At 40.2% G+C, this 22,224-nt stretch overlaps 1 protein-coding gene and 1 long non-coding RNA gene across 2 annotated transcripts in view; one reads left to right on the forward strand and one right to left on the reverse strand.

Moving 5' to 3' along the window:
• Positions 1-2,001: 2,001 nt before the first annotated feature.
• Positions 2,002-4,880, reverse strand: LOC105854402. The gene is made up of 3 exons (XR_001146084.1): positions 4,763-4,880; positions 2,572-2,681; positions 2,002-2,306 (listed from the first exon to the last, which is right to left on the reverse strand). It is a non-coding gene; the product is annotated as an uncharacterized LOC105854402 (long non-coding RNA).
• Positions 4,881-5,226: 346 nt separating this feature from the next.
• Positions 5,227-22,224, forward strand: part of CDKAL1 (CDK5 regulatory subunit associated protein 1-like 1) — a 604,990-nt gene continuing 587,992 nt past the window's right edge. The window contains exons 1-3 of the mRNA XM_004693314.2: positions 5,227-5,304; positions 17,651-17,825; positions 18,874-18,986. Coding sequence (XP_004693371.1) covers positions 17,656-17,825; positions 18,874-18,986 — 283 coding nt within the window. The 5' untranslated portion in view covers positions 5,227-5,304; positions 17,651-17,655. The remainder of the gene's footprint in view (positions 5,305-17,650; positions 17,826-18,873; positions 18,987-22,224) is intronic.

Consider the following 22,224-nt stretch of genomic DNA (forward strand, 5'->3'; position numbering starts at 1 on the left):
GTCTGCAGATAGCTTCATAGTACTGTGTCTTAAGCCCTTGCATCACTAGGGAGGCCCCCATGTACCTTCTTGATGAACAAGTCTGACAGGCATGACATGTGCAAGAACTGATAACCCAAATTTAGTTAAAGGAACATCAGCCCAAGTAAAACTGAGATACATTTCCTAAAATAATGGATCTGGATTCTTGAAAAGTATCAAGTCAGGACAAGGAAAGAGAAACTGTCCTATGTTGAGGCAGTTAATAGTATCAGACATTGGTTATTACTTGTTGCTGATATTTGTGCTGTAGTTATGTAAAATGTCACTCTCTGGGGAAGCTGAGTGAAGGCTATTCATAAATTAACTGTTGTGTTTTTGCAACTTAAAAAAAATCAGAAAGCATGTAAAAATAAAGAACAATAATAAAAGACTAAAAAAAGCACCCTGAACTGCTCTATCTTTCCATCATCTATTCTGTTTCCATTGATAGCAATTTCATTTTCTTCTAATCCAGCCCCAAACTTTAAAATCATCCTTTATTTCTCTTTTCCTCCTTTCTACTCTAACTAAAATCTATATGAAGTTCTAAATTGTACCTCCTTTTATCACCTCCACTGCTATCTTTCTTACCTAGGACACTGTCAGAATTTACCTGGAGCTAACTGACCTCCATAGGTCCATTCCTCTTTGCATAGTCCTCTAATGGCGTCCATTTCTTTCTTTTATTAATATTTATTTATGCATACAATAACTGGGGTTTAGGCCAGAGGTATGTGCATGATTGGGCTGGTGGGTGAGAGGATTCAACAAAGAGTCGGGTAGCAGAACAGGTGGATCTACTGAAATACACTGCTGAGGAGAACAGCGGGTGAGACAGGAGAAGTCTGCTGTGTCATGTGGGTCATCTCCCTTGCCAGGGATCGAACTCATGTTGCAGTGGCTGGTGACAGCTTGATAGCACTGAGACTTAACCCCTGCACCACCAGGGAGTCCCCAGCTTCCATTTCTTTCAGTGCAAAAATCAAGTCCTGACTTCTGGCTCGTTGAATTCTTCATGATCTTGTTACATTCACTAACTGACTTGTTGTCTATTGGTCACATACTTGTTCCCTGCAATCACTATGACCTTCCTGTTGTTTCTTGAACATTCCAGCCATGCTTTTTCCATTCATTGGTTCTCTTTCCTTGACTTTTCTTAATCTATACATTCCTTGGCTAACCTCATCTTTTTCTTTTAAAGATTTATTTATTTATGCATACAAGAGCTGGGGTGCAGGCCAGAGGTGTGGGGAGTGAGAGATTTCACCAGAGACAGGGTGGGGAGCAGAACATGTGGAGCTACTGAAATATACTGAGGGGAACAGTGGGTGAGACTGGAGAGGTCTGCTGTGCCATGTGGGTCACCTCCCTGGCCGGGGATCAAACTCATGCTGCAATGTCTGCAGATAGCTTCATAGTGCTGTGTCGCAATTCCTTGTGCCACCAGGGAGGTTCCTAACCTCATCTTTTACAAGACATTGTGCCAAAGATTTCAGTGAGTCTACTCTGACCATTATCTTTAAAAAAATGCAAGTTCTCACTCTTGGTTAACCTTACTCTAACTGTTCTATTAAAAATTTTCTATCATCTTTTATCACCTTTCAATACACAGTAGTACTTTCATTTATATAAATGTTACTACGTATTGTTTATTGCTGTCTGCTAACCTATGTGGCAGAGGGCTGAAATTTTGGTCTTTTTGTTTTGTTTTGTTTTAAACTCTGAGCATTCTGAACACTCTTTATTGCACTTCATGCTCCCAACAAATTTATCATTTATTGATGTACTACCTAAGGTCAGAAAAATCACCATACATCTATTTCCCACAGATTCTTATTAAAGTGATCAGTGTATTATGCACCAGATATAAATATTAACAAAACCCCCATAGATTATATAAGCAATTTGGCCAGTTCCCTTTTGTTGCAAGTGAAAAGAAAAATTCACTCAAATTAGCTTTAAGGGATAAAAGGAGGGAATTTACTTGTTTACAAAACTCAATAGCTTAGAAGGAAACATAGCTGCAGAAATGCTGAGTGTAAGGGGTATATATTTGTCTTTACAGCTTACTGATTCCTGCCTTCAGTGCTCAGCTGTCCTTTTCTCTGGGATAGCTTCTGTTCCAAGCCGGGTTCCCCACGTGGTGGTCCCTGAAGCCCCAGTTGCTGATTCTCCCAGTAGAGGAGCCCTGATTTCAAGCTGGCCTGGAGTGGGTTGCCTGCCCCGTGAGGGAACGCGTACTCTTGTTGCTGAGAGCAGGGCCACAGGCACAGTCCACAAACCACCTGTACCGAGAGTGCGAGGATGAAAATATAAAATTAATTATACAACTAGTATAAAATTAACTATACAACTAGTGTAGATAGACTGATATTAGAAGCATAGCACGCTGACCCCTAGTGGCCAGACTCAATATTACACTAAAACCGAAAGCAGGTTAAATTTATCTCATATCATGGTTTTATAATATCTTTTGTCTTCTCAGTTTATTTAAAAACATCAACGTCCTTCTATTTTTAATCTTCTACCTTGAAGCATTCATTCATTTACCTTCTACGTTGAAGCATTTGTTCATTTTCTTTCGACAAAGTTCTTGTATTCCTTCTTTTTTCTCTAGCTCTATTGCTGTCATCTTTCTTCTTGGGTTCCTGTTTAGACTCCTGTGAGAATATCTTAGCTTATTGCCTTATCTCCAGTCCTTTACGAAATCAACACCTGAAAAATCTTCCTAGGAAACTGCATTAGTTGTTTAGTGTCCTTCTGGGGGAACTATGACACTTCATTTATCAGATCCAATCAAAGTCCCTTCATCTAACATTAAATTTATTTTAAATGCCCCACCCAATTCTTTTTACATAAGAAATTAGTCAGTGTTCTGTTACAGGCAGGGGAGAAGTTATAGTCACATAATACATGTTGAGCTGCTGAACTTTAAAAATTGAAGAAACATTAAATTTTTATCTCTTATATAAGAAAATGATTAGTGCATCTAAAATTTCATTCTTCTCAACAGAAAATTTCATGTACACTTGTTATCATTTTCAAGAGTTAAACACATCATTAAATACGTTACTCCTTTTTCATTAACAGATATTGAATGATGCAAATTTGTAGGGACACTGGCTTTTAGATCAAAAGCTAAATCTAAAACATACATTCTTAAATTTTTATAATTTTCATATTCTAGTCTTTCTTGGTTAGTGGCTTACATTGTTAGAATTATATCAGTTCCTTATTGACTATATTTGCTTTTCAATTCTCACAGTAAAGAATATTAAAAACTTATGTCAATTACTCTTTAGCATTCATTCTTTTTCTTCCAGTATTTTTCTCTAGTTTACTTTTGCATTAATGAAGTATACAGTTTCTTTCTTATGAACTATTCATGTAGAGTTGTTAAAAAAACTGATCATATTGCCTAAGGTTCAGTGTTCTCCTCTGTGAAAGCAGAATGATAAGAGGATTAGTTTATAGGGTTACTACAATGTTATTGTGATTAATAAATTTGATAGTTCACAGAGAAGGCTTAATGTGGTTACTGACACTCATTTACAAGTTCTCAAAAACGTTTTCACATGCTGTTTATATTCATTTGGCATTGTAGTTTGTATGATATACACCAGTATTTTGTCTACCATTGAACATTTGTAAAGCATTTGACTTTATATTGTGGATTGCAAATATAAAACAAGGTAGATTGTCTGCACTTCTGAAGTTTGCAATCCAATTTGAGAAAAAAAGCATAGGACTTAAGATTTATAAATGAAATGTGGTATGTACATAGTAGAATACTGGGCCTAAAAAAGGGAGGACATTCTAACATACGACAACATGGATTAATCTGGAAGATGTATTAAGCAAAATAAGCCAGTCACAGAAGGATATATATTATGTGATTCCACTTATATGAAGTACTTATAGCAGTCAACTTCCTGAAAATAGGAAGTAGAAGGGCGCTTGCCAGAGTGTAGGGGTGAGGTAATGGAGCGTTTTTATTGGCAGAGTTAAAGCTTGAGAAGGTGAATATAATCTCTGAAGACAAATGGTGGTGATGATTTCACAAAACTGAATGTATTCAATTGTGCACTGAAAAATGGTTAAAATGGTAAATCTTACGTAAATCTTGCCACAATGAAAAAAGCTTTAACATTTATATATTCATGTAAAGGACGATTAGGATGGAACGCTATAGTGTGACTGATAAACCAGCAAATGATAGTTTTTCCAATGTCATTTTAATTTTCAAGTGTTATTTAAAATTTAAATGTGATGTAATTTAATAAAATGTCCCCATTTATTTTTTTGCATAATATAAAAATAAAGGTGCAAAGTGGTACACAGGGAAAAGTAAATCTTCCTCTGGCCTCTCTATTTCTTTTTCCTGACACAATGCAATTAAGAATTACTTATATATTCTACCAAAGATAATACTAATATATTAAATATGTATTATATAACTTATCTTTTAGTATACTATTATGCAAAATATATTATTTATATGGCATGTACTATTTACTATTATTTGCCATATAAATAATATATAGTGAAATAACATAGCTAATATACTATTCCAGTATTTCAAACACTATACTTATTTTAATATTCAATTTATTCATACTGTATACAATATGTTGCAACCTTTTTTTTTCCATTTAATGTCTTGTATAGCACATTAAAAACTCAAGCTTGTTCTTTTTAAGAGCTATATACAGGCCATAAATATATATCAGCAATCACTTACTGAGAAGCGAGCGCGTTTCCAATCCTTTGCTATTATAAAAACGGTTTCAAAGAATTATCTGCTACATATATAATGAAAATAGCAGTTTCTTTGGGTGTCAGGCAGAACTGGAAAAATCGGAGGGCTGTAAGTAGTAGAGCTCGGGCTTACGCATGTACTTATCCGCGTCCTCTTTTGTAAAATAATGAATAAATAAATAAACACAGCAAGTTGGGAAAGAAAGTTTATGTAACATGCTTAAGCGTGTGCCTGAGCCATAGTGAGATACCCAGAAATTAGTATCAAGCTAGTCTAATAATCGCTTGGACAGGCCTTGGGGATATAGTTTTGCTCTTGAAACCAAAACGAGTGTAAATATAATTATTACTAAATTAAGTCAAAGCAGAACGCGCTCTTTTCAGCTGATGCAAATTGATCTCTCCGCGCCACCGTCGCCGAGCATGCGTAAATAAACGTGGCGGGACGTAAGTGTCATGGCGAGCTCCATCTGAAGTCTCTGCAGTTTCCGGAGAGTGGTGTGTTAATTTCTTTCCTTCGAACAGGTTTGTAATTTCCCGATTACTGGCTGAGGATGGCGGATGAATCAGTGTGGGGTAGCGTGTGGCCAGAGATCCTTTTGGGACAGAGGCTTATTTTTCCACTTGCACTCTTCATGGGCTGAAAACCAGTTTGCTAATTTGTTTGCCACTTAAGATACTTGCCATCTGGGGTGGGGGAATGTGGTGCTGATAGCGTTGCCAGAAGTGAGGACGGGGGTCGCTGGCTCCTGGTTCTGCAGGCTCGTGAGAAACATTTAAGGGACCCGATTCCTTATTGTCAAATTTAACTTCATTCGTTCTCCCACTTTCTGCGTTCGTGTTTCGAGGACTGGACAAGGCGTCTGCAGTACCTAGCTTTCACAGTTAAAGATTTATTTATTTATACATACAGAACTGGGGTACAGGCCAGAGGTGCAGGGTGGTGAGGGGATTCACCAGAGACAGAGTGGGGAGCAGAACAGGCAGATCGATGAAGTACACTGCTGAGGGGAGCAGGGGGCGGGTCAGGAGAGGTCTATTGCGCCATGTGGTCACCTCCGGGGCAGGCGGTGATCGAACTCATGCTGAAGTGGCTTTAGCTTCTTAGTGCTGTGCTTTAACCCGCTGCGCCACCAGGGAGGGCCTTAATACTTTTATTTTTAAAGCATCCTTGTTTATTTTTTCACAATTGAGGGTTTCTCCTTCAAGTGCGGTGGGTCACCGTAATTTTCCCATATCAAAGCTGAGCGCTTTATTCTCAGTCCCACTCCTCTGTCCTCTACTCTCCTTACCTTTCCCACCTCCCCTGGTGAGATTAAACCAAGTTGTTCAGAGGCTCATACATCTTTCCTGTTCTCGCTTTGTCATAAAACGTCATTCTCGGGGCGACACGTGTTTTTTGGTTGGAAGGTGATCTGGATATCTACCTCATCGTACTGTTCCTGTTTTGTGGGTTTTTGGTAGAGGTGCAAGATTTTTGTTGCTATTGCTTGAAGCAATAGGGAAATAGGGCGGATGCCAGCATGCACCTGTCCCAATCAGTCAGAAGTTGGAAGTATTAAGGAGCGTCCACTAACTTTGCTCTATCAATTGTGATCCATTTTAGTTGAGTTAAAAAAAGAGCCCTTCCAATGGTTTTTGCAACTTGCTGGCAGCTTGCTTTTTCAAATTAGTTTATATTTTCCAGACTCATCTTTCAAGAGGCTTTGAGATAATCAAGAGGTATACACAGATCATCAAGGCACTTAATTATTATTATTATTTTTTATAATATAACAGTTTATTTTTACACCACTTTGTACTTTTTTTTTTTTCATCTCAGTTGTAATCCCCGTGGGCTTCCCATCCCCGAGTCACCCATGTGCCATCACCATAGTCCGGTGCACTTCCCTCGGCCCCTCCCACTTCCCCGGCGAGCCCCCCCTCCCCCCCCTGTTTTTGATCCCATTCCCCACTCCACTCCCACAAAATGCCTCTGGTATATGGCTGTTCATTATTCTTATTATTTTCTCGCCTGGTCCATTATACTCCTGCTATGAGCGAAACCATCCGATATTTTTCTTTTTCTTTCTGGCTTATTTCACTAAGCATGATCTTTTCCAGCTCCGTCCGGCACTCAATTATTTTAAACATATTTTTGAGAACTAATTTATACATTAGAAGGTCCAGTAAGGTAGTCTCATTTCTTAGTAATTTTGCTACCGTCATTATATGAAAATACCAGGATTTCCATTTCAAAACCATCTAGAGAGATTGCTTGAGATTGACGGTCTTTACTCATAATATCTGAGTTTGTAGGTCTGGAGTGGTGCCTAAGAACTTGCATTTCTAATAAGTTCACCGGTGATTCTTGTTGTACTGGGAAAACACTATGAGAAATACTGGCATAGGACTCATAACTGTGACTGTGCACATGAAAATTACAGGAAAGTCAAAGAGAAAAACCATGCCCACATTCTGCTCTCAGATTTGTTTCGGGGTAAAGCCTTTTCAGGTGAATACAACCAACACGAAGCTAGTGAACCGCTGCTGTAGTGAGTCTCATCAGGGCTGTTTAGTGGAATTCCTTGGCTAGGCTGTACATTCCCATTTCTAACTTCCACTCTTGGAAATTTTAATTCATAATGGGACCTGAGTGTTTGATATGAGAGCATTCCCAGTAAATCTTCTGAGTAAGTAACCACTATTCTAGGATATTGCATTCTCTTTTCATTATTTCAGTATTTCCCTTTTCATTGACTTTTTATTCCTTTTAACTGACTTAGTTGAATGCTAGATTTCCTCTACTTTGGAGACAAAAAACTATATAATCCTGTTGTTCCTTCTTACTACTGTCTTACTTTCCATTTATTTATTTATTTGCCAAAATAAGGTTTTATTTTGAAAACCATTTGAAAGATACCGAGTAAGGAAGGAGATCAAAGATTGAATCATGTAGATTCCAAATCCATATTCTTTCAAACCCTCACAATGTTCCAGAAAGTTGTTTTCTTGGGTAATTGCTCTTTGAGGTTCCTGAAGAAGAGATCTTTCCCAAAAGGAAACAATATGTTAGTTGGAGGTGGGTATTTTTTTTTGAAAAACATCAAGGTATATCTAATGTATTCTGCAAAGTCAGGGGGCTCAACAGGAAGCAAAATGAAAATGTTTCTAGTATTTGTTTATCATCTTGCTGCAACCAGAAATCCACACTGGAGATGGCATCTAGGAATAGGATCCTTTCCAAAGTTGTTCTGACTTTGCATGAGAAATGCTAACCAGGGGTCTAGCTGGAAGTGCTTGTGCAACCCACAGCTCCTTGCTGGGGCCTCAGTCTTGGAAGGAGGCTCTAAATCTCTACCTTCTCTAGTTGACGGCAATGCCATGAATGATCGGAAAGTGGTTTCATTTTCTTCTTGGTCAAATTCTGTCACACGCAGTGTCACTGAGTGCCATCCTCTTACCTGTCAAATTAAGAAGTTGATAAGTCTTTACAACTGTAATCACTGAAGCCTCCCATGAGGTGTACTTCCAGCCTTACAGCCACAGTGTGACTGAAAACGGATTTTGTAGAGTTCATGGTCACCTCGGCTTTGATGTTGGTTCTATCATGGGTGTCCATTAGCCCTATGCACTGTGTGCTTCAAGATCACAATGTGACAAGTAGTGAATCCTGAGCCCGACATGCAGCGCAAGCCACTGGGCGGGACTGGCCTTTGTTACTGTTGTACGAGTGGCAGGAGCCTTGGGAGCAGCAGTGGAGCTTTCTGGGTGGCCCTAGAGCACTGCTTGTGGGTAGTGCAAGCAGCAGTGGGTGATGGGCATTTTACTGCCTGCTACCAGTGACCCGCTGGGGCTCAAGCTGCAGCAGGGGCGGGCAGTGATGACTGAGGGCAGTGGCTCTGCCATGCCGTCGAGGGCATGCAGCCCCTTGGGCAGGGATACCGGGAGGAACATCGGGTCCCACTGGCCAGCTCCCACCCTGTGCTTCCCTCCAGCTGTGGGTGGTAGAGAGGCCCATGGCTTTGGGGCTGCATTGTAGAATGGACTGATCAGGAGTGGTCTCGAGCTAATTGACAAATGGCCCAATAGGCCAGAGGGTCCTAGGCTGCCTCTCCTGCTTTCCTGTTAAACTTTTATTTCCTTATTTTGCATTTAAGATTTTCTGAAGGCTTAACAGTTCCTACTAACAGTTTGTCAGAAGCAAAAAGTTCATGAGACTATTCAGGTGCTGATGATGTCAGGTACAGGAACCTTGGCATTATATTTGTTTTCTACTGAATGAATTTCTAGAAATGGCATTGCTGGGTCAAAGGATGTATATGTTTTAAAGTTTGCAATTATAGCGTAAATGAAGTCAGGCTTTTACACCCGCCCGCCTCTAGCCTTTATGGCTTCACCTGTGGGTGCGGGGTCCGCGTACCTTTGATTCTGGGCACCTGGGACCAGATAGCACCGCACACACGTATAATTGTGGGCACCGGTGCCGAGCGAGGCCTAACAGGGCGGCAGGCTGGCCATGGGGGCGAGCAGGGCGTGACTGCAGGAGGTGAGGCAGCAGAAGGGGCCTGAGAGCTGCTTGGGGGCTGGCAGGCAGGTAGCCAGGCTCCCACCTGCCTCCTACACCCAGCCTCCTGCCTGTGTGCCTGACTCAGCATTAAAAAGCCTGCAGGATCTGTTGAGGCCTCTGCGACTCTGACTTCACAGTGACCCTGTCCTGCGCGTGTTTCCACAATGGATTGTTTTTCCAGCTTGCCCTCCAGAGAGGTACACCAGTTCCACCATGTTCGCAGCTCAGTAGAACTGTCAGCCTTTTAAAAAAGTCTTTTAAAAACATTTTGTTTTAAATTGGGGTAGTTGAAAATTAATTGGATAAATGATAACTATTATTGTGTTGGAGCATTCTTTCCTTTGCAGAAATTTATTTACATCTATATTTTTGACTGAGCTGCCTGCTTTTCCTGCGCCCAGTTTTTTTTTATTATTTTATTTTATTTATTACAAAGTTTATTTTTATATCATTTTGCACATTTTTTTTTCCATCTCGATTGTAATCCCCGCCGGTTTCCCATCACCAAGTCACCCCTGTGCCACCATCATCCTGCGCCCAGTTTTTATCTGGAATGTGTTTCCTGCGGTCACGTTAGATTTTGCGTTGTTTGTGCTTTGCCATTGAGGGGGCTTCCTAGTGGGAGAGTTTGGTGTTGAGAGAAGGCCTCATTCTAGCTCTGTCAGTGTACAAAATTTTATCTTTTATGAACTTCAGTTCTGTAAAATGAAGCTTAGTGTTCCCTGCCCTAATGCTGTACTGCAGAGGATCCCTTTTTCCTTTTTCCATTCTGTTTCCCTTCAGTGAATTGACACACACTTGTGTGTGTGCAATAGGAAATCATTTTGTTATGGGGTAGCAGGCCTAGAAAACATCCACCTTGGTGTTTTGCCAGCACAGAGCCTTATCCTGGGGTGTTTGCTCCTGTTCCTAGCTGGTGCTTTAAATTTGAGTTTAGGCAAGTGTTCCGGCGTTGTTGGGGTTTTGACCCTGGGGTGGCAGCTGCCTTTAAAGCCCATCTTGGGCTTTGGTTTGAGTAGTAGCCTCTCTGTGGGAAGATAAAGATTGGCCTATTTCTTTGTAGGATGCAGGTTCTGATTTTTCTTGTTTTAAAAAGATTTACTTATGCATACAAGAGCTGGGTACAGGCAGAACTGAGGAGTGGGAGTGAGAATTCACCAGAGACAGAGCGGAGAGCAGAACAAGCAGATCTAATACAGTACACTGCTGAGGGGAGTAGAGGGTGAGACTGCTTTGCCTGTTCCTTCCTGACTGTTGCTCCAAAATGGGCTGTGATCGTCCATTTTTTCCCTTCAAGTGTTGCTGGCTTTGTTCCTTTGCAGTCTACTTGTGTGTCTATGGAGGAGTGCAGACTGGCTTCCTCACCTGCTATTTTGCCTGGACTCCCCTCTAAAACTTTAAGTAAAAAAAGAGGATTTTTAATATTAATATATCGTTTAATTCATAATCTGTGTATAGTTCTTTGTTGTCATGCAAAGGCAGTACGTGATCTTAGCCGTTCTGACTTACCTTGATTATTTCATAGAATAATTAGTGATAGAAGAAGCCCTCGGGTTAGCTTTTTATTTCAACTTCCTACTCAGGGTGAGGTTTTCCTCCTTGTAGGGTAAATGAAATGATGAGGCTTTTCTGCCCTCCAGCCATTAGCACCTATGACCAGAACCTGCAGTGTGATTACAGGGAGCATGGGGAACACTGGGGAACACTGGGGCATGCGCAGATGTAAATGGGGATCACCTGTGTTGTGGGGGACAAGCGGGGAGACAGCCAGAGAAATACTGAGAGAAAGCAGGTCTGTCCTCTCAGTCCCCATTAAATGCCTGTGAAGGTCTACCGAAGGCTCCAAAATTACTTTTTTCTGTGTGTAAGAAGCGATAGTGAACCTACCTGGCCTGGGATGGTTGCACGACTTTCCTGTGCTGTAGAAAGACTAGGTAAGTGCAGTTTAAACATGCACTTCATACATTCAGTCCACAAATACTGTGTACCTGGCGTCGTTGTAGGGGCTGTGACTGTTGTGGAGAAATGAGATGATGCTTTTGTCCTTAGAAATCTTGAACTGTAACGAGAAACACAGATGCAGTATGGCATATGTGTCAGGTAGGTAAATGGCACTGAAGAAAAGTGAAATGTACAGCAGGGTACAGGATAAGCGTGTGGGAATGCAGATCAGTATATGGGGTTGTTTTAGGTCTGGTGTTGAGAAAGGCTTTTCTGAGGAGATTTGAGTAGGGAAAAGGGCAGCAAGCCAGCCAGATAGATACCTGGGGATAATAGTCCAGTTGGAGGAATAGCAGAGATGAAGGCCCTTGAGGCAAACTAGTTTGCATGCTGGGGGACCTCTGAAGGGGTGTAGATTTGGGAAGGAGCAGTGAGAGTAACCAGGGCTGAATTTCCGCTAGGCTGGTGGTCACAGTGGGAAATCCTGAGACCCTGCAATGGACTCAATGCAGTTTTAAGCAGCACCTGGTGGGATAAAGCAGTGAACAGAGCACACAAAGTCTTTGCTCTTATGGAGCATATATATTCTGGTAGAAAGAGATAGGTTGTAAAGGATAATGAAAACATCTCAGCAGGTGGTGAGGTGCTGGGGTAGGAAAACTAGCAGATGAAACATGTGCACAAATTGAGGCGTGAAGTTGTACTCCCTAAATTACATAATTATGTAAACGAAAGGCAAATCAGTAAAATTTGGTTTAAAAAAGAAAGGAAACAGGCAGGGAGGCCAGGGCAGGAAGAGTGTATGGTGTTGAGGAGGGAGTTGGGCAGAGGCCTCCTTGGTCATGGGGAGCAGTGTCTGGAAGGGCGGGGGGCAAGGATTAGCCCCTGAATGTGAGGCCTGGTGGGGATGAACCAGGAGGGAAGCCCCTGTGGCTGCCTGGATTGAACAGGGAGAGTAGCAGGAAACAGGGCCACACGGCTTGTGTCTCTGCAGGCCTCTGTAGTGATTTTTGACTTCACTCTGTGGTGGACTGTCACTAGAAGATTCTGAACAGGAGCTGGAGCTGAACCCAGGTTTTAAAGAGATTTCTGGACATCTGTGCTGAAAATATTCTTTGGGAATTAAGGTTGTAGTGGGGAGACTTTTCACATAATCCAGCAAAGAGTTCATGTTGGTTTGGACCAAAAATATAACAGTGGGTATGGCAGAAAATAGTCAGATTCTGAATGTATTTTTGCAGTTAGAGCCAATAAAATTTTGTTGATGGATTGGGTTTAATGAAGAAAAGAGAGGGCTGGTTGCAGGATTTTTGGGCTGAGCAGATAGAAACTTGTGTGGCTTTTAAATGAGTTGGGGAAAGTTGTGGGAGGAGCTGAATGTGGTTAAGGGGGCAGAGGAGAGGATCAAGAGTTCTGTTTTTGACTTTCTAACTATTAGACAGTCAAGCAGGGTGTTGAATAGGCGATTGGACACCAGAGTCTGAAGCTTAGGGGAGGGCTGGTGCTGGTTATATGAACAGATAGTTAATATTTCAAGCCCGTGGTCTGGATAAAATTAACCAGGGAGTGCCTGTAACTAGAGACGTGAAGTCTTGCAACAGCTCCATGGGGCATTCCACAAGACATGGAGATATTGGAGACGTGGGGAGCAGCCAGCACAGAGACTTGGGGGTGTGGTTACTGTGGTGGGAGGGCTGAGTGGTGCCCGAAAAACTAGTGAAGAAAATATCTTAAGGGCATGGCTAGTAAAGTCAAATCCTGGGACTGGGGTATATAAAATGCCCCAGAATTGATGATAGTGTGTGTTGTTACAAGTCATTGAAAGGCAGGTCTGGCAGAGCATGGGGGCAGAACCCTGGTTCAAGAGAGAGCCCTAGGGGAATGTGCTGGCTGTGAGTAACGACAGCTCTTCTAAGGGAGAAAAGCGTGATCAAGATGGTCAGCAGAGGAAGTGGAATCAAAGCAAGGGTTTTGACTTTGAAATGGTAGAAATAGCAGTATGTTTATATCCAGACAGTAATGCTGGTTCAGCAGAGACAGTTTGTGGTGATGCCAGAAGAGGGAGCTTTCCTGGAATTAAGTACTAAGGAGGTGAGAGTGAGAACTGTTCAGAAGGAGGTGGACAGTTCATTCACAGTAACAGGTGGGAAGGCTGAGGGCATGGGACAGAACCATTTCCCGGTACAAGCAGGAAGCCCTCTGTCTGTGCAGTCCTGTCTCCTGTCCTGCTTGTCGGTTTTATTCAGACCTTATACTTTCACTGCCATCTTTAGCATCACTAACGGAAGAGCTGTGAGAAGTTAATTTTCAGAAAGTTTCCGACTTACGAGTTTCTTTACTGCTGTAAATTCTTCAGTCTTTGCTCTACTAATGCCTACTGGGAATATGAGAAGGCAGAATTTTCTGAAAATTTTTGACCACCGAACCATTAGTTTTAAAATTGAGGTAACATTGCTTATAATAGTGTATATAATTTGGGAGGTATAGGATCACTCTCCATAGAACCATTTTTTCACTGGTGATACTTAAAAAAATAGAACCAACTTGAAGAAGAGAAAGCTGGTTGCCTTTACCCTACCTGGTTGTTAAGTTGGCCAGGGCTTGTGTGCATGTAGGGAAACCACTTCACACTGATTTAAGTCATGGCCGCCGCATCTGGCTTAAGACATTGGTTGCATCCATTTGTTCAAAGTCAGTATGACTTGTTCTCTCTTCAGTTATTATTAGATTTCATTCTTCAGATAGACACTTGCCCTGTGGAGGGCACAATGTAGGGACATCTTTACTTCAGTACTTCGGAGAAAAGAGAGAGTGCCTAATTGCTGCTAGGTCTGTGTTGAAGGCCTCAGGCTGGTTTCATTGGCTGGGTTTGTCATGATCCTCCTGGGTCAGTCACTGTGTGTGACCTGGAGGCCAGGTTGCTCCGTCACATGCCCCATCCCTGTGTCTAGGACAGGAGGCCTGTGAGTCAGAGTCCCACTCTGGCCACGTGTGACCACGTGGTCTGTGTTAACTGTCAGTAACCAACTGTTGATCAATTGCCATTTGGGTTATGTCAATGATTGACCACTGAATACTGTTTTATGACGATGATTGGTATAGAAATGTGTGAATTTGGATGGCTTTTACCATCTTGCCTACCACTGCATGAAACATTGGGGTTTCTTCACAATGTGTGTCATACTTCTTTTGTGAGGGGGGGGGGATTGTTTTCTTCTCTGGGACTCCTACAGGAGCTAAATTTGTAGTTTAGAAACATCTAATTTTGTTAATCCTATCTGGGGCACTTAAATAACATCTAAAGCAATTACTGCTTTAGAGTGTTAAAATAAAATTTCTTGACCAAAAGAAAGAAAAAGCGCTTCCTGCTGGTCGACAGCAGAGTAATCGCTCCGCAGCTGGCTGTGTGGTCCAGGGACTGTGCTGGGCTGACTGGCTCTCAGTAACAATGCAGAGATCACTGAGATTTGAACTCTGGTTAATCTGACTTAAAGGCCCTATTTTGTCATAGTTCTGATGAGTGCCTTAGAGTAAAGGATGCTCTAAGAGCCTGGTTGAAAGCCGCGCTTTTGCTGAAAGGTTGTTAATGGGAAGTTGGAATCAAATGAAAAGAAGGAAAATTAATCAAAGACTTGAGACTGGTGATGAGAGTAGAAACCTTCTTGGTGCCAGTGATGCAGCTGAGGAAGAGCTGTCACTCTGTATCTACACCTTAAGTAGGACAGCGGACCCACAGCATGGGGGCTGTCTTTCCTGGCTGGATCCTTGTGTTTCTAGGGTGAAACACATCTCTATTTCAGGTTGTTCTTTCAAGTGAGATTAGCAGCAGTTCACCTCATGGAGTTGTGGGTGGCTCATGAGAGACTCTTGAGGAACTTGCTTCCGTCTGGCATAGGGTTAGTAGGACTGTGTAAATAAACTCAAGTACAGTTTCTTTTTCTCTGTCCCCCGGGAGTATTTTCCTTAAGTATCCTAACATAATTCTAGTCCTTTGCAGTTATAGAAGCCATGTGGAGATGCTGTGCACTTCCCTGAGTTTTCCCCAGTGATAACACCTTGTGGATCTGTGATCACAGCAGGACACTGACATTGATATAGTCAAGATACAGAGTATTTGCATGACCACAAGGCGCTCTCTGGCCACCGATATATAGTCTTTCACTTTTCTCCTCCCAGGTTCTCTCCTTAGTCCCTGGCAATCAACTATTCTCCATTTCTTCTTATTTCAGATCCAGAATTACTATATAAATGTAATTACAGAGCCTGTCACCCCTTCAGGTTGACTGCTCACTCTGTTTCTCCCATGGATCAGGAGTATATTCCTTTTTCTTGATGAGTAGTATTTCCATGGTATTCATGTTCCACAGTTTAACCTGTTGAAGCCCATCTGAGTTGCTTACAGCTTTAGTTTCAGAGAATGCTCTCTTAATGGGTTTTTCTAAAAGTTTATAGTCTTATGTTTTACACTGAAGTCCGTGATCCATTTTGAATTAATGTTTGTATAAGATTTTATATGAGGACTGTAAGTTGTGGTTAATTTTTTTGTCTGTACTTGTCCAGTTGTTCCATCACTGAACAATGTTTCCCCTTTTGTGACACATCAATCAGGTATATATTAAATGTGTGGGTCTGTTTTGGGGCTCTCTTTTCTGTTGATTGGTTTCTATTCCCCTATCACACAGTTGTGCTTATTATAGCTATGTAATAAGTCTTAAAATCGGGCAGTCCAGTTCCTCCCATTTTCTTCCTCCCTGAAGTTGTTTTAGATCTATTAAGTTCCTTTCTGTGTAAATTTTAAAACAACTCCTTCTGTGTGTTTGTGAAAAATCTACCTGGGATTTGGACAGAAAATATTTTACACTTGTTAGCAGTTTGTTCTTCACTAGCATTGTGGGGTCACAGTGGGGCTTCATTACTAGCTGGTTGGACTGGTTTGGGAGTTCATTATCTTTTCTTTTTTTTCTTATTCTGGTTTGTCTATAATGGGCTGTGTTGGGACACCTATTTATAGCTAAGGGTGAAATCAAGGTTTTCCACTTGGCCTGAGTTTTGTGTTTTATTTTGTTCTTGTTAATTTTTTGAGTAGTATGGTTATTGTGTAAGAGTTTTCTGTCTTGCTGAATTGCCCCTTTTCTGGTCCTTTATAAGGAATCAGACTTTTGGTGGGGGCTTTTCTCATCTTTGGAGGCACTTTGGGGTTTCTGGGTTTTTCAGCTCCAAATCTTGAATAGAAGAGGCAAAAGAAAACCCAAGGAACATTCCATGTGTATGTTCCTTGGGTTCCGGTGTCCCTTGCCAGTTTCTCTCTACACTCAATCTCCTTAATGCTCATTTTACATGTAACACCCAACATTTTAGTCGTACTTAGTTGGGGGCATTGGGAAAAGTATATCTGTTCCATCTTCCTAGCAGCTGGGCCCACATGTTCTTCATTATGAAAATCTTGAGCATTTGGGAAAGTAGGATAGGGCATTAGCACTAACATACCCGTTTCCTAGATTTAAAAGTTGTAAATGTTTCCCCATATATTTTAAACTAGTTTATATTGTTTCAAAGTAAATTGTAGATATAATGACATTTCACCTCCAAATATTCAGTGTGTCTCTGAAAAATAATTGCAAACATCAGGGCAGTGCTTTATATCCTCATGATTTATGGTGATAACCTCATGTTATCTGGTGAGCAGTTCATACTCTGATTTCCTTAGTTCTTAAAATGTCTTACAGCTGGTTGAACAAAGTAGATCTAATGAAGAACATGAATTCCATTCAGATGTTATGCTTTTAAGTCTCCTTTAATCTTCTACATTTCCTCTCCTGTTTTTTTTTTTTTTTTCTTCTTCTTTCTTTCATGATAATGATTTGTTGCAGAAATGGTTCCAGTGGAAGCTTGGAAGGTCCAACTCACTATCAATAAGATTTGTCTGTTTTTTTTTTTCTCCTGCATTTTCTGAAAAATTGAGGTTAAGAAGCCTCCCTGTAGTGTAGGAGTTAAAAGTCTCAACACTATGAAGCTGTTGCCAGCCACTGTGGTGTGAGTTCGATCCTAGCCATGGACCTGACCCTCATGGCACAGCAGACCTCTCCTGTCTCCCGGCTGCTTCCCTCAGAGTGTACTTCATCGGTTTGCCTGTTCTACTCCCCATTCTGTCTCTGGTGAATCCTCTCTCCCTCCTCCCCAGTACCTCTGGCCTGTACCCCAGTTCTTGTATACATAAATAAACAAATGGAAATCTTTAAAAAATAAATTTGAAGTTAAATCTATAGGCTTTATTAGATTCAAATTGGGCAAGAATATTCCATAGATAATGCTGTGTGAAGTGGATTTTCTGAGGGACTCTATAAAGGTAGTAGCAATGATAATTTTTTTTGTGTGTAATAGGGAAGATGCCTTCTGCATCCTGTGATACACTGCTGGATGACATAGAAGATATTGTGTCACAAGAAGATTCAAAGCCTCTAGATAGGCATTTTGCGAGGAAGCAAGTTGTTCCAAGGGTGCGAAGGATAAAAACCCAAAAATACTTAGAAGAGGAAAACAGGCCACCAAGTGACAGGTGAAGTGTTTTTTTTTTTTTCACTTTCATACTGGGAAACTGGCTCTGCCCACCTATGTGATACACACAGTGTTTGAAAAAAATCTTTGGACTTGTGAGAAGAAATGTGTATGTGTGTGTTTTAATGGTTTGAAGTAGAGTAAAGTGATGGGTTAAATTGGAAAAGATATTACACTTCATGTTCTTTGAAGTGCAGTAGTATATCCTGCCCACCTGCCCATTTCAAGAATCTCTGCTATCACTGTAGTGGTGGTTTGGGCATTTGATTTTTTTCTTAGCATATTTACCAGACTTATGGTCAGCTAAAGGCACTGGGCATGAATAAGTTATTGTGCTTTTTTACACTACTGCGTTCTGTTGCAGCCTAGCTTGAAAGGGTTATGCATTATGTGATTTCCGTATGTCTTTGTTTATCCAGTAAACTGTTGAACATTTTAATACACTCAGTTTGTTTGGATGTTTAGGTTTTAACATCTATGCATTATATTTTAATGACTGAAAATGATCAAATTTAGTCCTGAGTATGTCTTCAGTGTAATATCTATATAACTATAAATTATTACGGCAATGCAGATTAAAAGTTGGTTCTTCTCTAAAAATAGCACCTTTTTTACAACTCTGTTTTTATATATATGTATTTTAATAATGCCATTGGGTGCCAATTTTTCATTTTGATTACTTATATTACTAAGTTGTAAAATACAGAACTAGGTAAAGGAGTCCTTTGTGAGCAGATACAGAAAATGCTTTTCTTATAGAACCATTTTCTTTACTATTTTTTTGTATATGCGTTTTTAGGAGTCAAATTTAGTGAGAGTTCATTAATATTACTGAATTTCAAATACTATTCTGTGGTTTTAGATGTTTTAGGCTTTTGCTGTAACTACAGATTATGGATTAAATTGGCACATTTAAAGAATAGTTGCAAATGGAGTGTAGTGAGTGTGTTTTTGTGTAGCATGCCCAGAAATCATCTAGTGCTTTTTATTTTAAATATTTGAATATCCACTAATGAGTTTTTTATTTTTTTTGATTGCTTATTTAATAGCACCATTCCAGGCATACAGAAAATTTGGATACGAACATGGGGTTGTTCTCATAACAACTCAGATGGAGAATATATGGCTGGACAGCTAGCTGCTTATGGATATAAAATTACAGGTAATGAAATCTGTAATGTAATTTATTGGTGAAATTTTTCAGAGCTAGATTTGAAGAGCTGTGTGTTCTAACTTCAGCCGTTAAAGCATATTTTGGTATTATTTAGTGATTTTTTGAGACAAAAACAAGATTACTTTTATACATTGCTTACCTAGGTAATTCTGGACAGCATATTTTAAAAATATTTACAATTATTTTGAATAAAAATTTGGCTTACAGAAAATTAGTAAAATTGAGAGTTCTCATATACCGTATAATCAGTATTCCCTAGTATTTTAGATAATACATTATTATAGTTAGTAAACTAGGAAATTAACCTTAGTATAATACTGTTTTCTGAGCTACAGCTCTTCCTTGAATTTTATCAATTTTCCCATTCATTTCATTTGTCTGTCCCAGAATCCAATCTAGGACCTCATTTTACATTTATTTGTAATGTCTCTTTAGTCTCCTTCAATCTGACAGTTTTTCAGTTTTTTCTTGTGTTTTATCACCTTGACAACTGTGGAGAAATCCAGTTAGCTTGCAGAATATCCTTTAACTTGGGTTTGTTTGTATCTTCATATGATTATGATTACAGTAATGTCATGAACATATTTTTTCAAAAAGATTTATTTTTCTTTATGCATACAAGTACTGGGGTGTAGATTAGAGATGCTGGGGGCGGGTGAAAGAACTCATCAGAGACAGAGTGGGGAGCAGAACAGGTGGATTGACTGAAATACACTTCTGAGGGGAGACAGGAGAGGCCTGAAGTGCCATATGTGGGTCACCTCCCTGGCTGGTAATTGAATTCATGCCTCAGTGGCTGGTGATAGCTTGATAGTGCTGAGATGTTAACCCCCTGCACCACCATGGAGGTCCCATGAACACATTTTTGGTAAGAACACTATTGTTGACTTTATCGTTTTGCACACATCATATGAGGGGCTTCATGATAATCAGTGTCTTTTTACTAGTGCATTAAGCCTTGATGACCAGTTACCTCTATAGTAAAAATCACTATTTTTCTTACTGTAGCTATCAAATACCCTGTTTCTTCTCAGTGTTTTACTGACTAATTGTAGTGTTCTTCAAGGACCTTGTCTGCATCAGTTAATCCTATTAGTGTTTGCTTAATGGTGATTTTTCTGCTTTCTTTATACCTTCCTCAGTGACTGCTATGGTTATTCACTAAAGAAGAGCTATCCCTTCTCTTCCTTACTTGTATCAGTATGGCTTCATAGATGTTTACTGTACAAGCCATAGTACAGTACTTTCATCATTTCACTGTTCACATTGTTCCAGCCTTGGTCATAGAACTTCATTCAGGCTGCCTCCCAGGGTTTCTCAGCATGCTCCTGTTCTTTGCTGAGCACTTCCTTACTTCTGGGACCCCAAGATGCCTATCTAGGATTACTAGAAGAGCATCATTATCTTTGTTCCCCAGCCTCGGAAGCAGCTACTTTCCACGGAGTCGTGATGGCTTTCATTGGGAGGATGGTGCTGGCTTAGGACAACACATGGCCTGGGATGTACTCATTGCTCCCGTGAAGAGAAGGTTCTGCTGGGTCCTCTCAGTGGGCAGAGCTAGGAAGTGTGCATGTGGATTGACTGGTGCATGCCTACCTCTGTGTGTATATTGACTGGGACCAGAATTTCTATGCTTTGTAAAAGGTACCTGCCTAGTATTTAAGATAGTTTGCCTTGCTTATTCCTTGTTATTTGCTCTGACATCCCTATTCTAGCATCCTAGTCTACAGGTGAGGAGGGAGATCTTGCTAGCATCCTAGTCTACAGGTGAAGAGGGAGATCTTGCGTGTTTACTTTAATCCACATAGGCAGTGACATTTGTTCCAAAACACTGCACTTTACCACTCTTCAGTTGCTTTGCTTGTGTGATTGGGCAAGTTCTAGCTCCCAGATAGCATGTGAAGATCAGAGAGAATTGGGAATATATTCTTTTAATAGCACTATTTCCTTTAGTAAATACATGATTGCATGTCAGCTCTTGCTTTTGATACTTACTGTTCAGACAGCAGAATCCCTCTTATGCCTTCAGAACTATTTCTCTGTGTTTATTGGCAATTTTACTCTAATTTAGCCTGAACTGGCCATAATCTGGTCTTACAGTGCCATTTGAATATTAACAAAATAGCCTGTAAGATAATTTCCTAAAACATAAATAAAAACAGAGCCCTTGCTGGTGGTGCAAGGGTTAAAACACAGCACTATGAATCAGTAGGCAGCCACTACAGCAGGAGTTCCATCCCCGCTAGGGGGCTGACCCACGTGGCACAGCAGACCTCGCCTGTCTCTCCCACTACTCCTCTCAGTCATGTATTTCAGTAGATCTGTCTGTTCTGCTCCCCACTCTATTCTGATGAATCCTTACCTCCCAAACCTCTGGCCTATACCCCAGTTTCTGTATGTATAAATTAATCTTAAAAAAATAACAGGAGCTTGACTTTTTCTAGGTGACGTTAAATGTCTAACACATTTCAGTTTCAGTTTTAGCCCATTAGCAGTATGTCTTTAATCTTATAACAGTATTTTCCTATGTAACAATAATAGTTACATTTAGCTTTGTTATATAAGCCTTATTATTTGTTATTTTTCCCACATAAGACAAGAATTAAGGAAGCAACCACTTGAATATTACTTATTTATATTGGGTATTACTTTCATATACTTGGTGGAACTTGTATTCATTTATATTTGTACTTCTTTTATAGATTCTTCATTGCTCTTTACTGTCCTCTCTTTAGACATTCTTTGTGAGCTTTTGCTTCTAGTCTGGCTTTCATGCTAACTGTACAGCTATAGCACTATTTCCTTCCGTAAATACATGATTGCATGAGTCCAGGTGCTGTCAGCCCAGGGAATAGGAACGGTTAGTTTCTATAAAGCCTTTAAGAAAATCTCTCTAGATTTTATATTTTGATTAGATATATTATATGAGTGATTTGTGATTACTTCTACCAGTCATCTCTTTAATTATTTTGGTATGGGGGGTATTACCAAAATTATTATTGCTTAATTTGCAGTCTTTTACTAATCAAATGTAGAGCTGAAACATTTTCACTTAATTGTGTAATTGATAGGAAATAGGCATAAAGTGATATGAAATAAGTATAAAATGTAGACTATGTGTAAACTTCAAAGATACTATTGAAAAAAATACATACAGAAATTGAAAATGGATTCTCAGTTACCAGTTGCATATATTTCACTACTTGGGGAAGGAAGAAAGATTAGA

This window comes from Condylura cristata, unplaced genomic scaffold (genome assembly GCF_000260355.1).
Source record: "Condylura cristata isolate star-nosed mole 26May11 unplaced genomic scaffold, ConCri1.0 scaffold00037, whole genome shotgun sequence".
Classification (NCBI taxonomy): domain Eukaryota; kingdom Metazoa; phylum Chordata; class Mammalia; order Eulipotyphla; family Talpidae; genus Condylura; species Condylura cristata.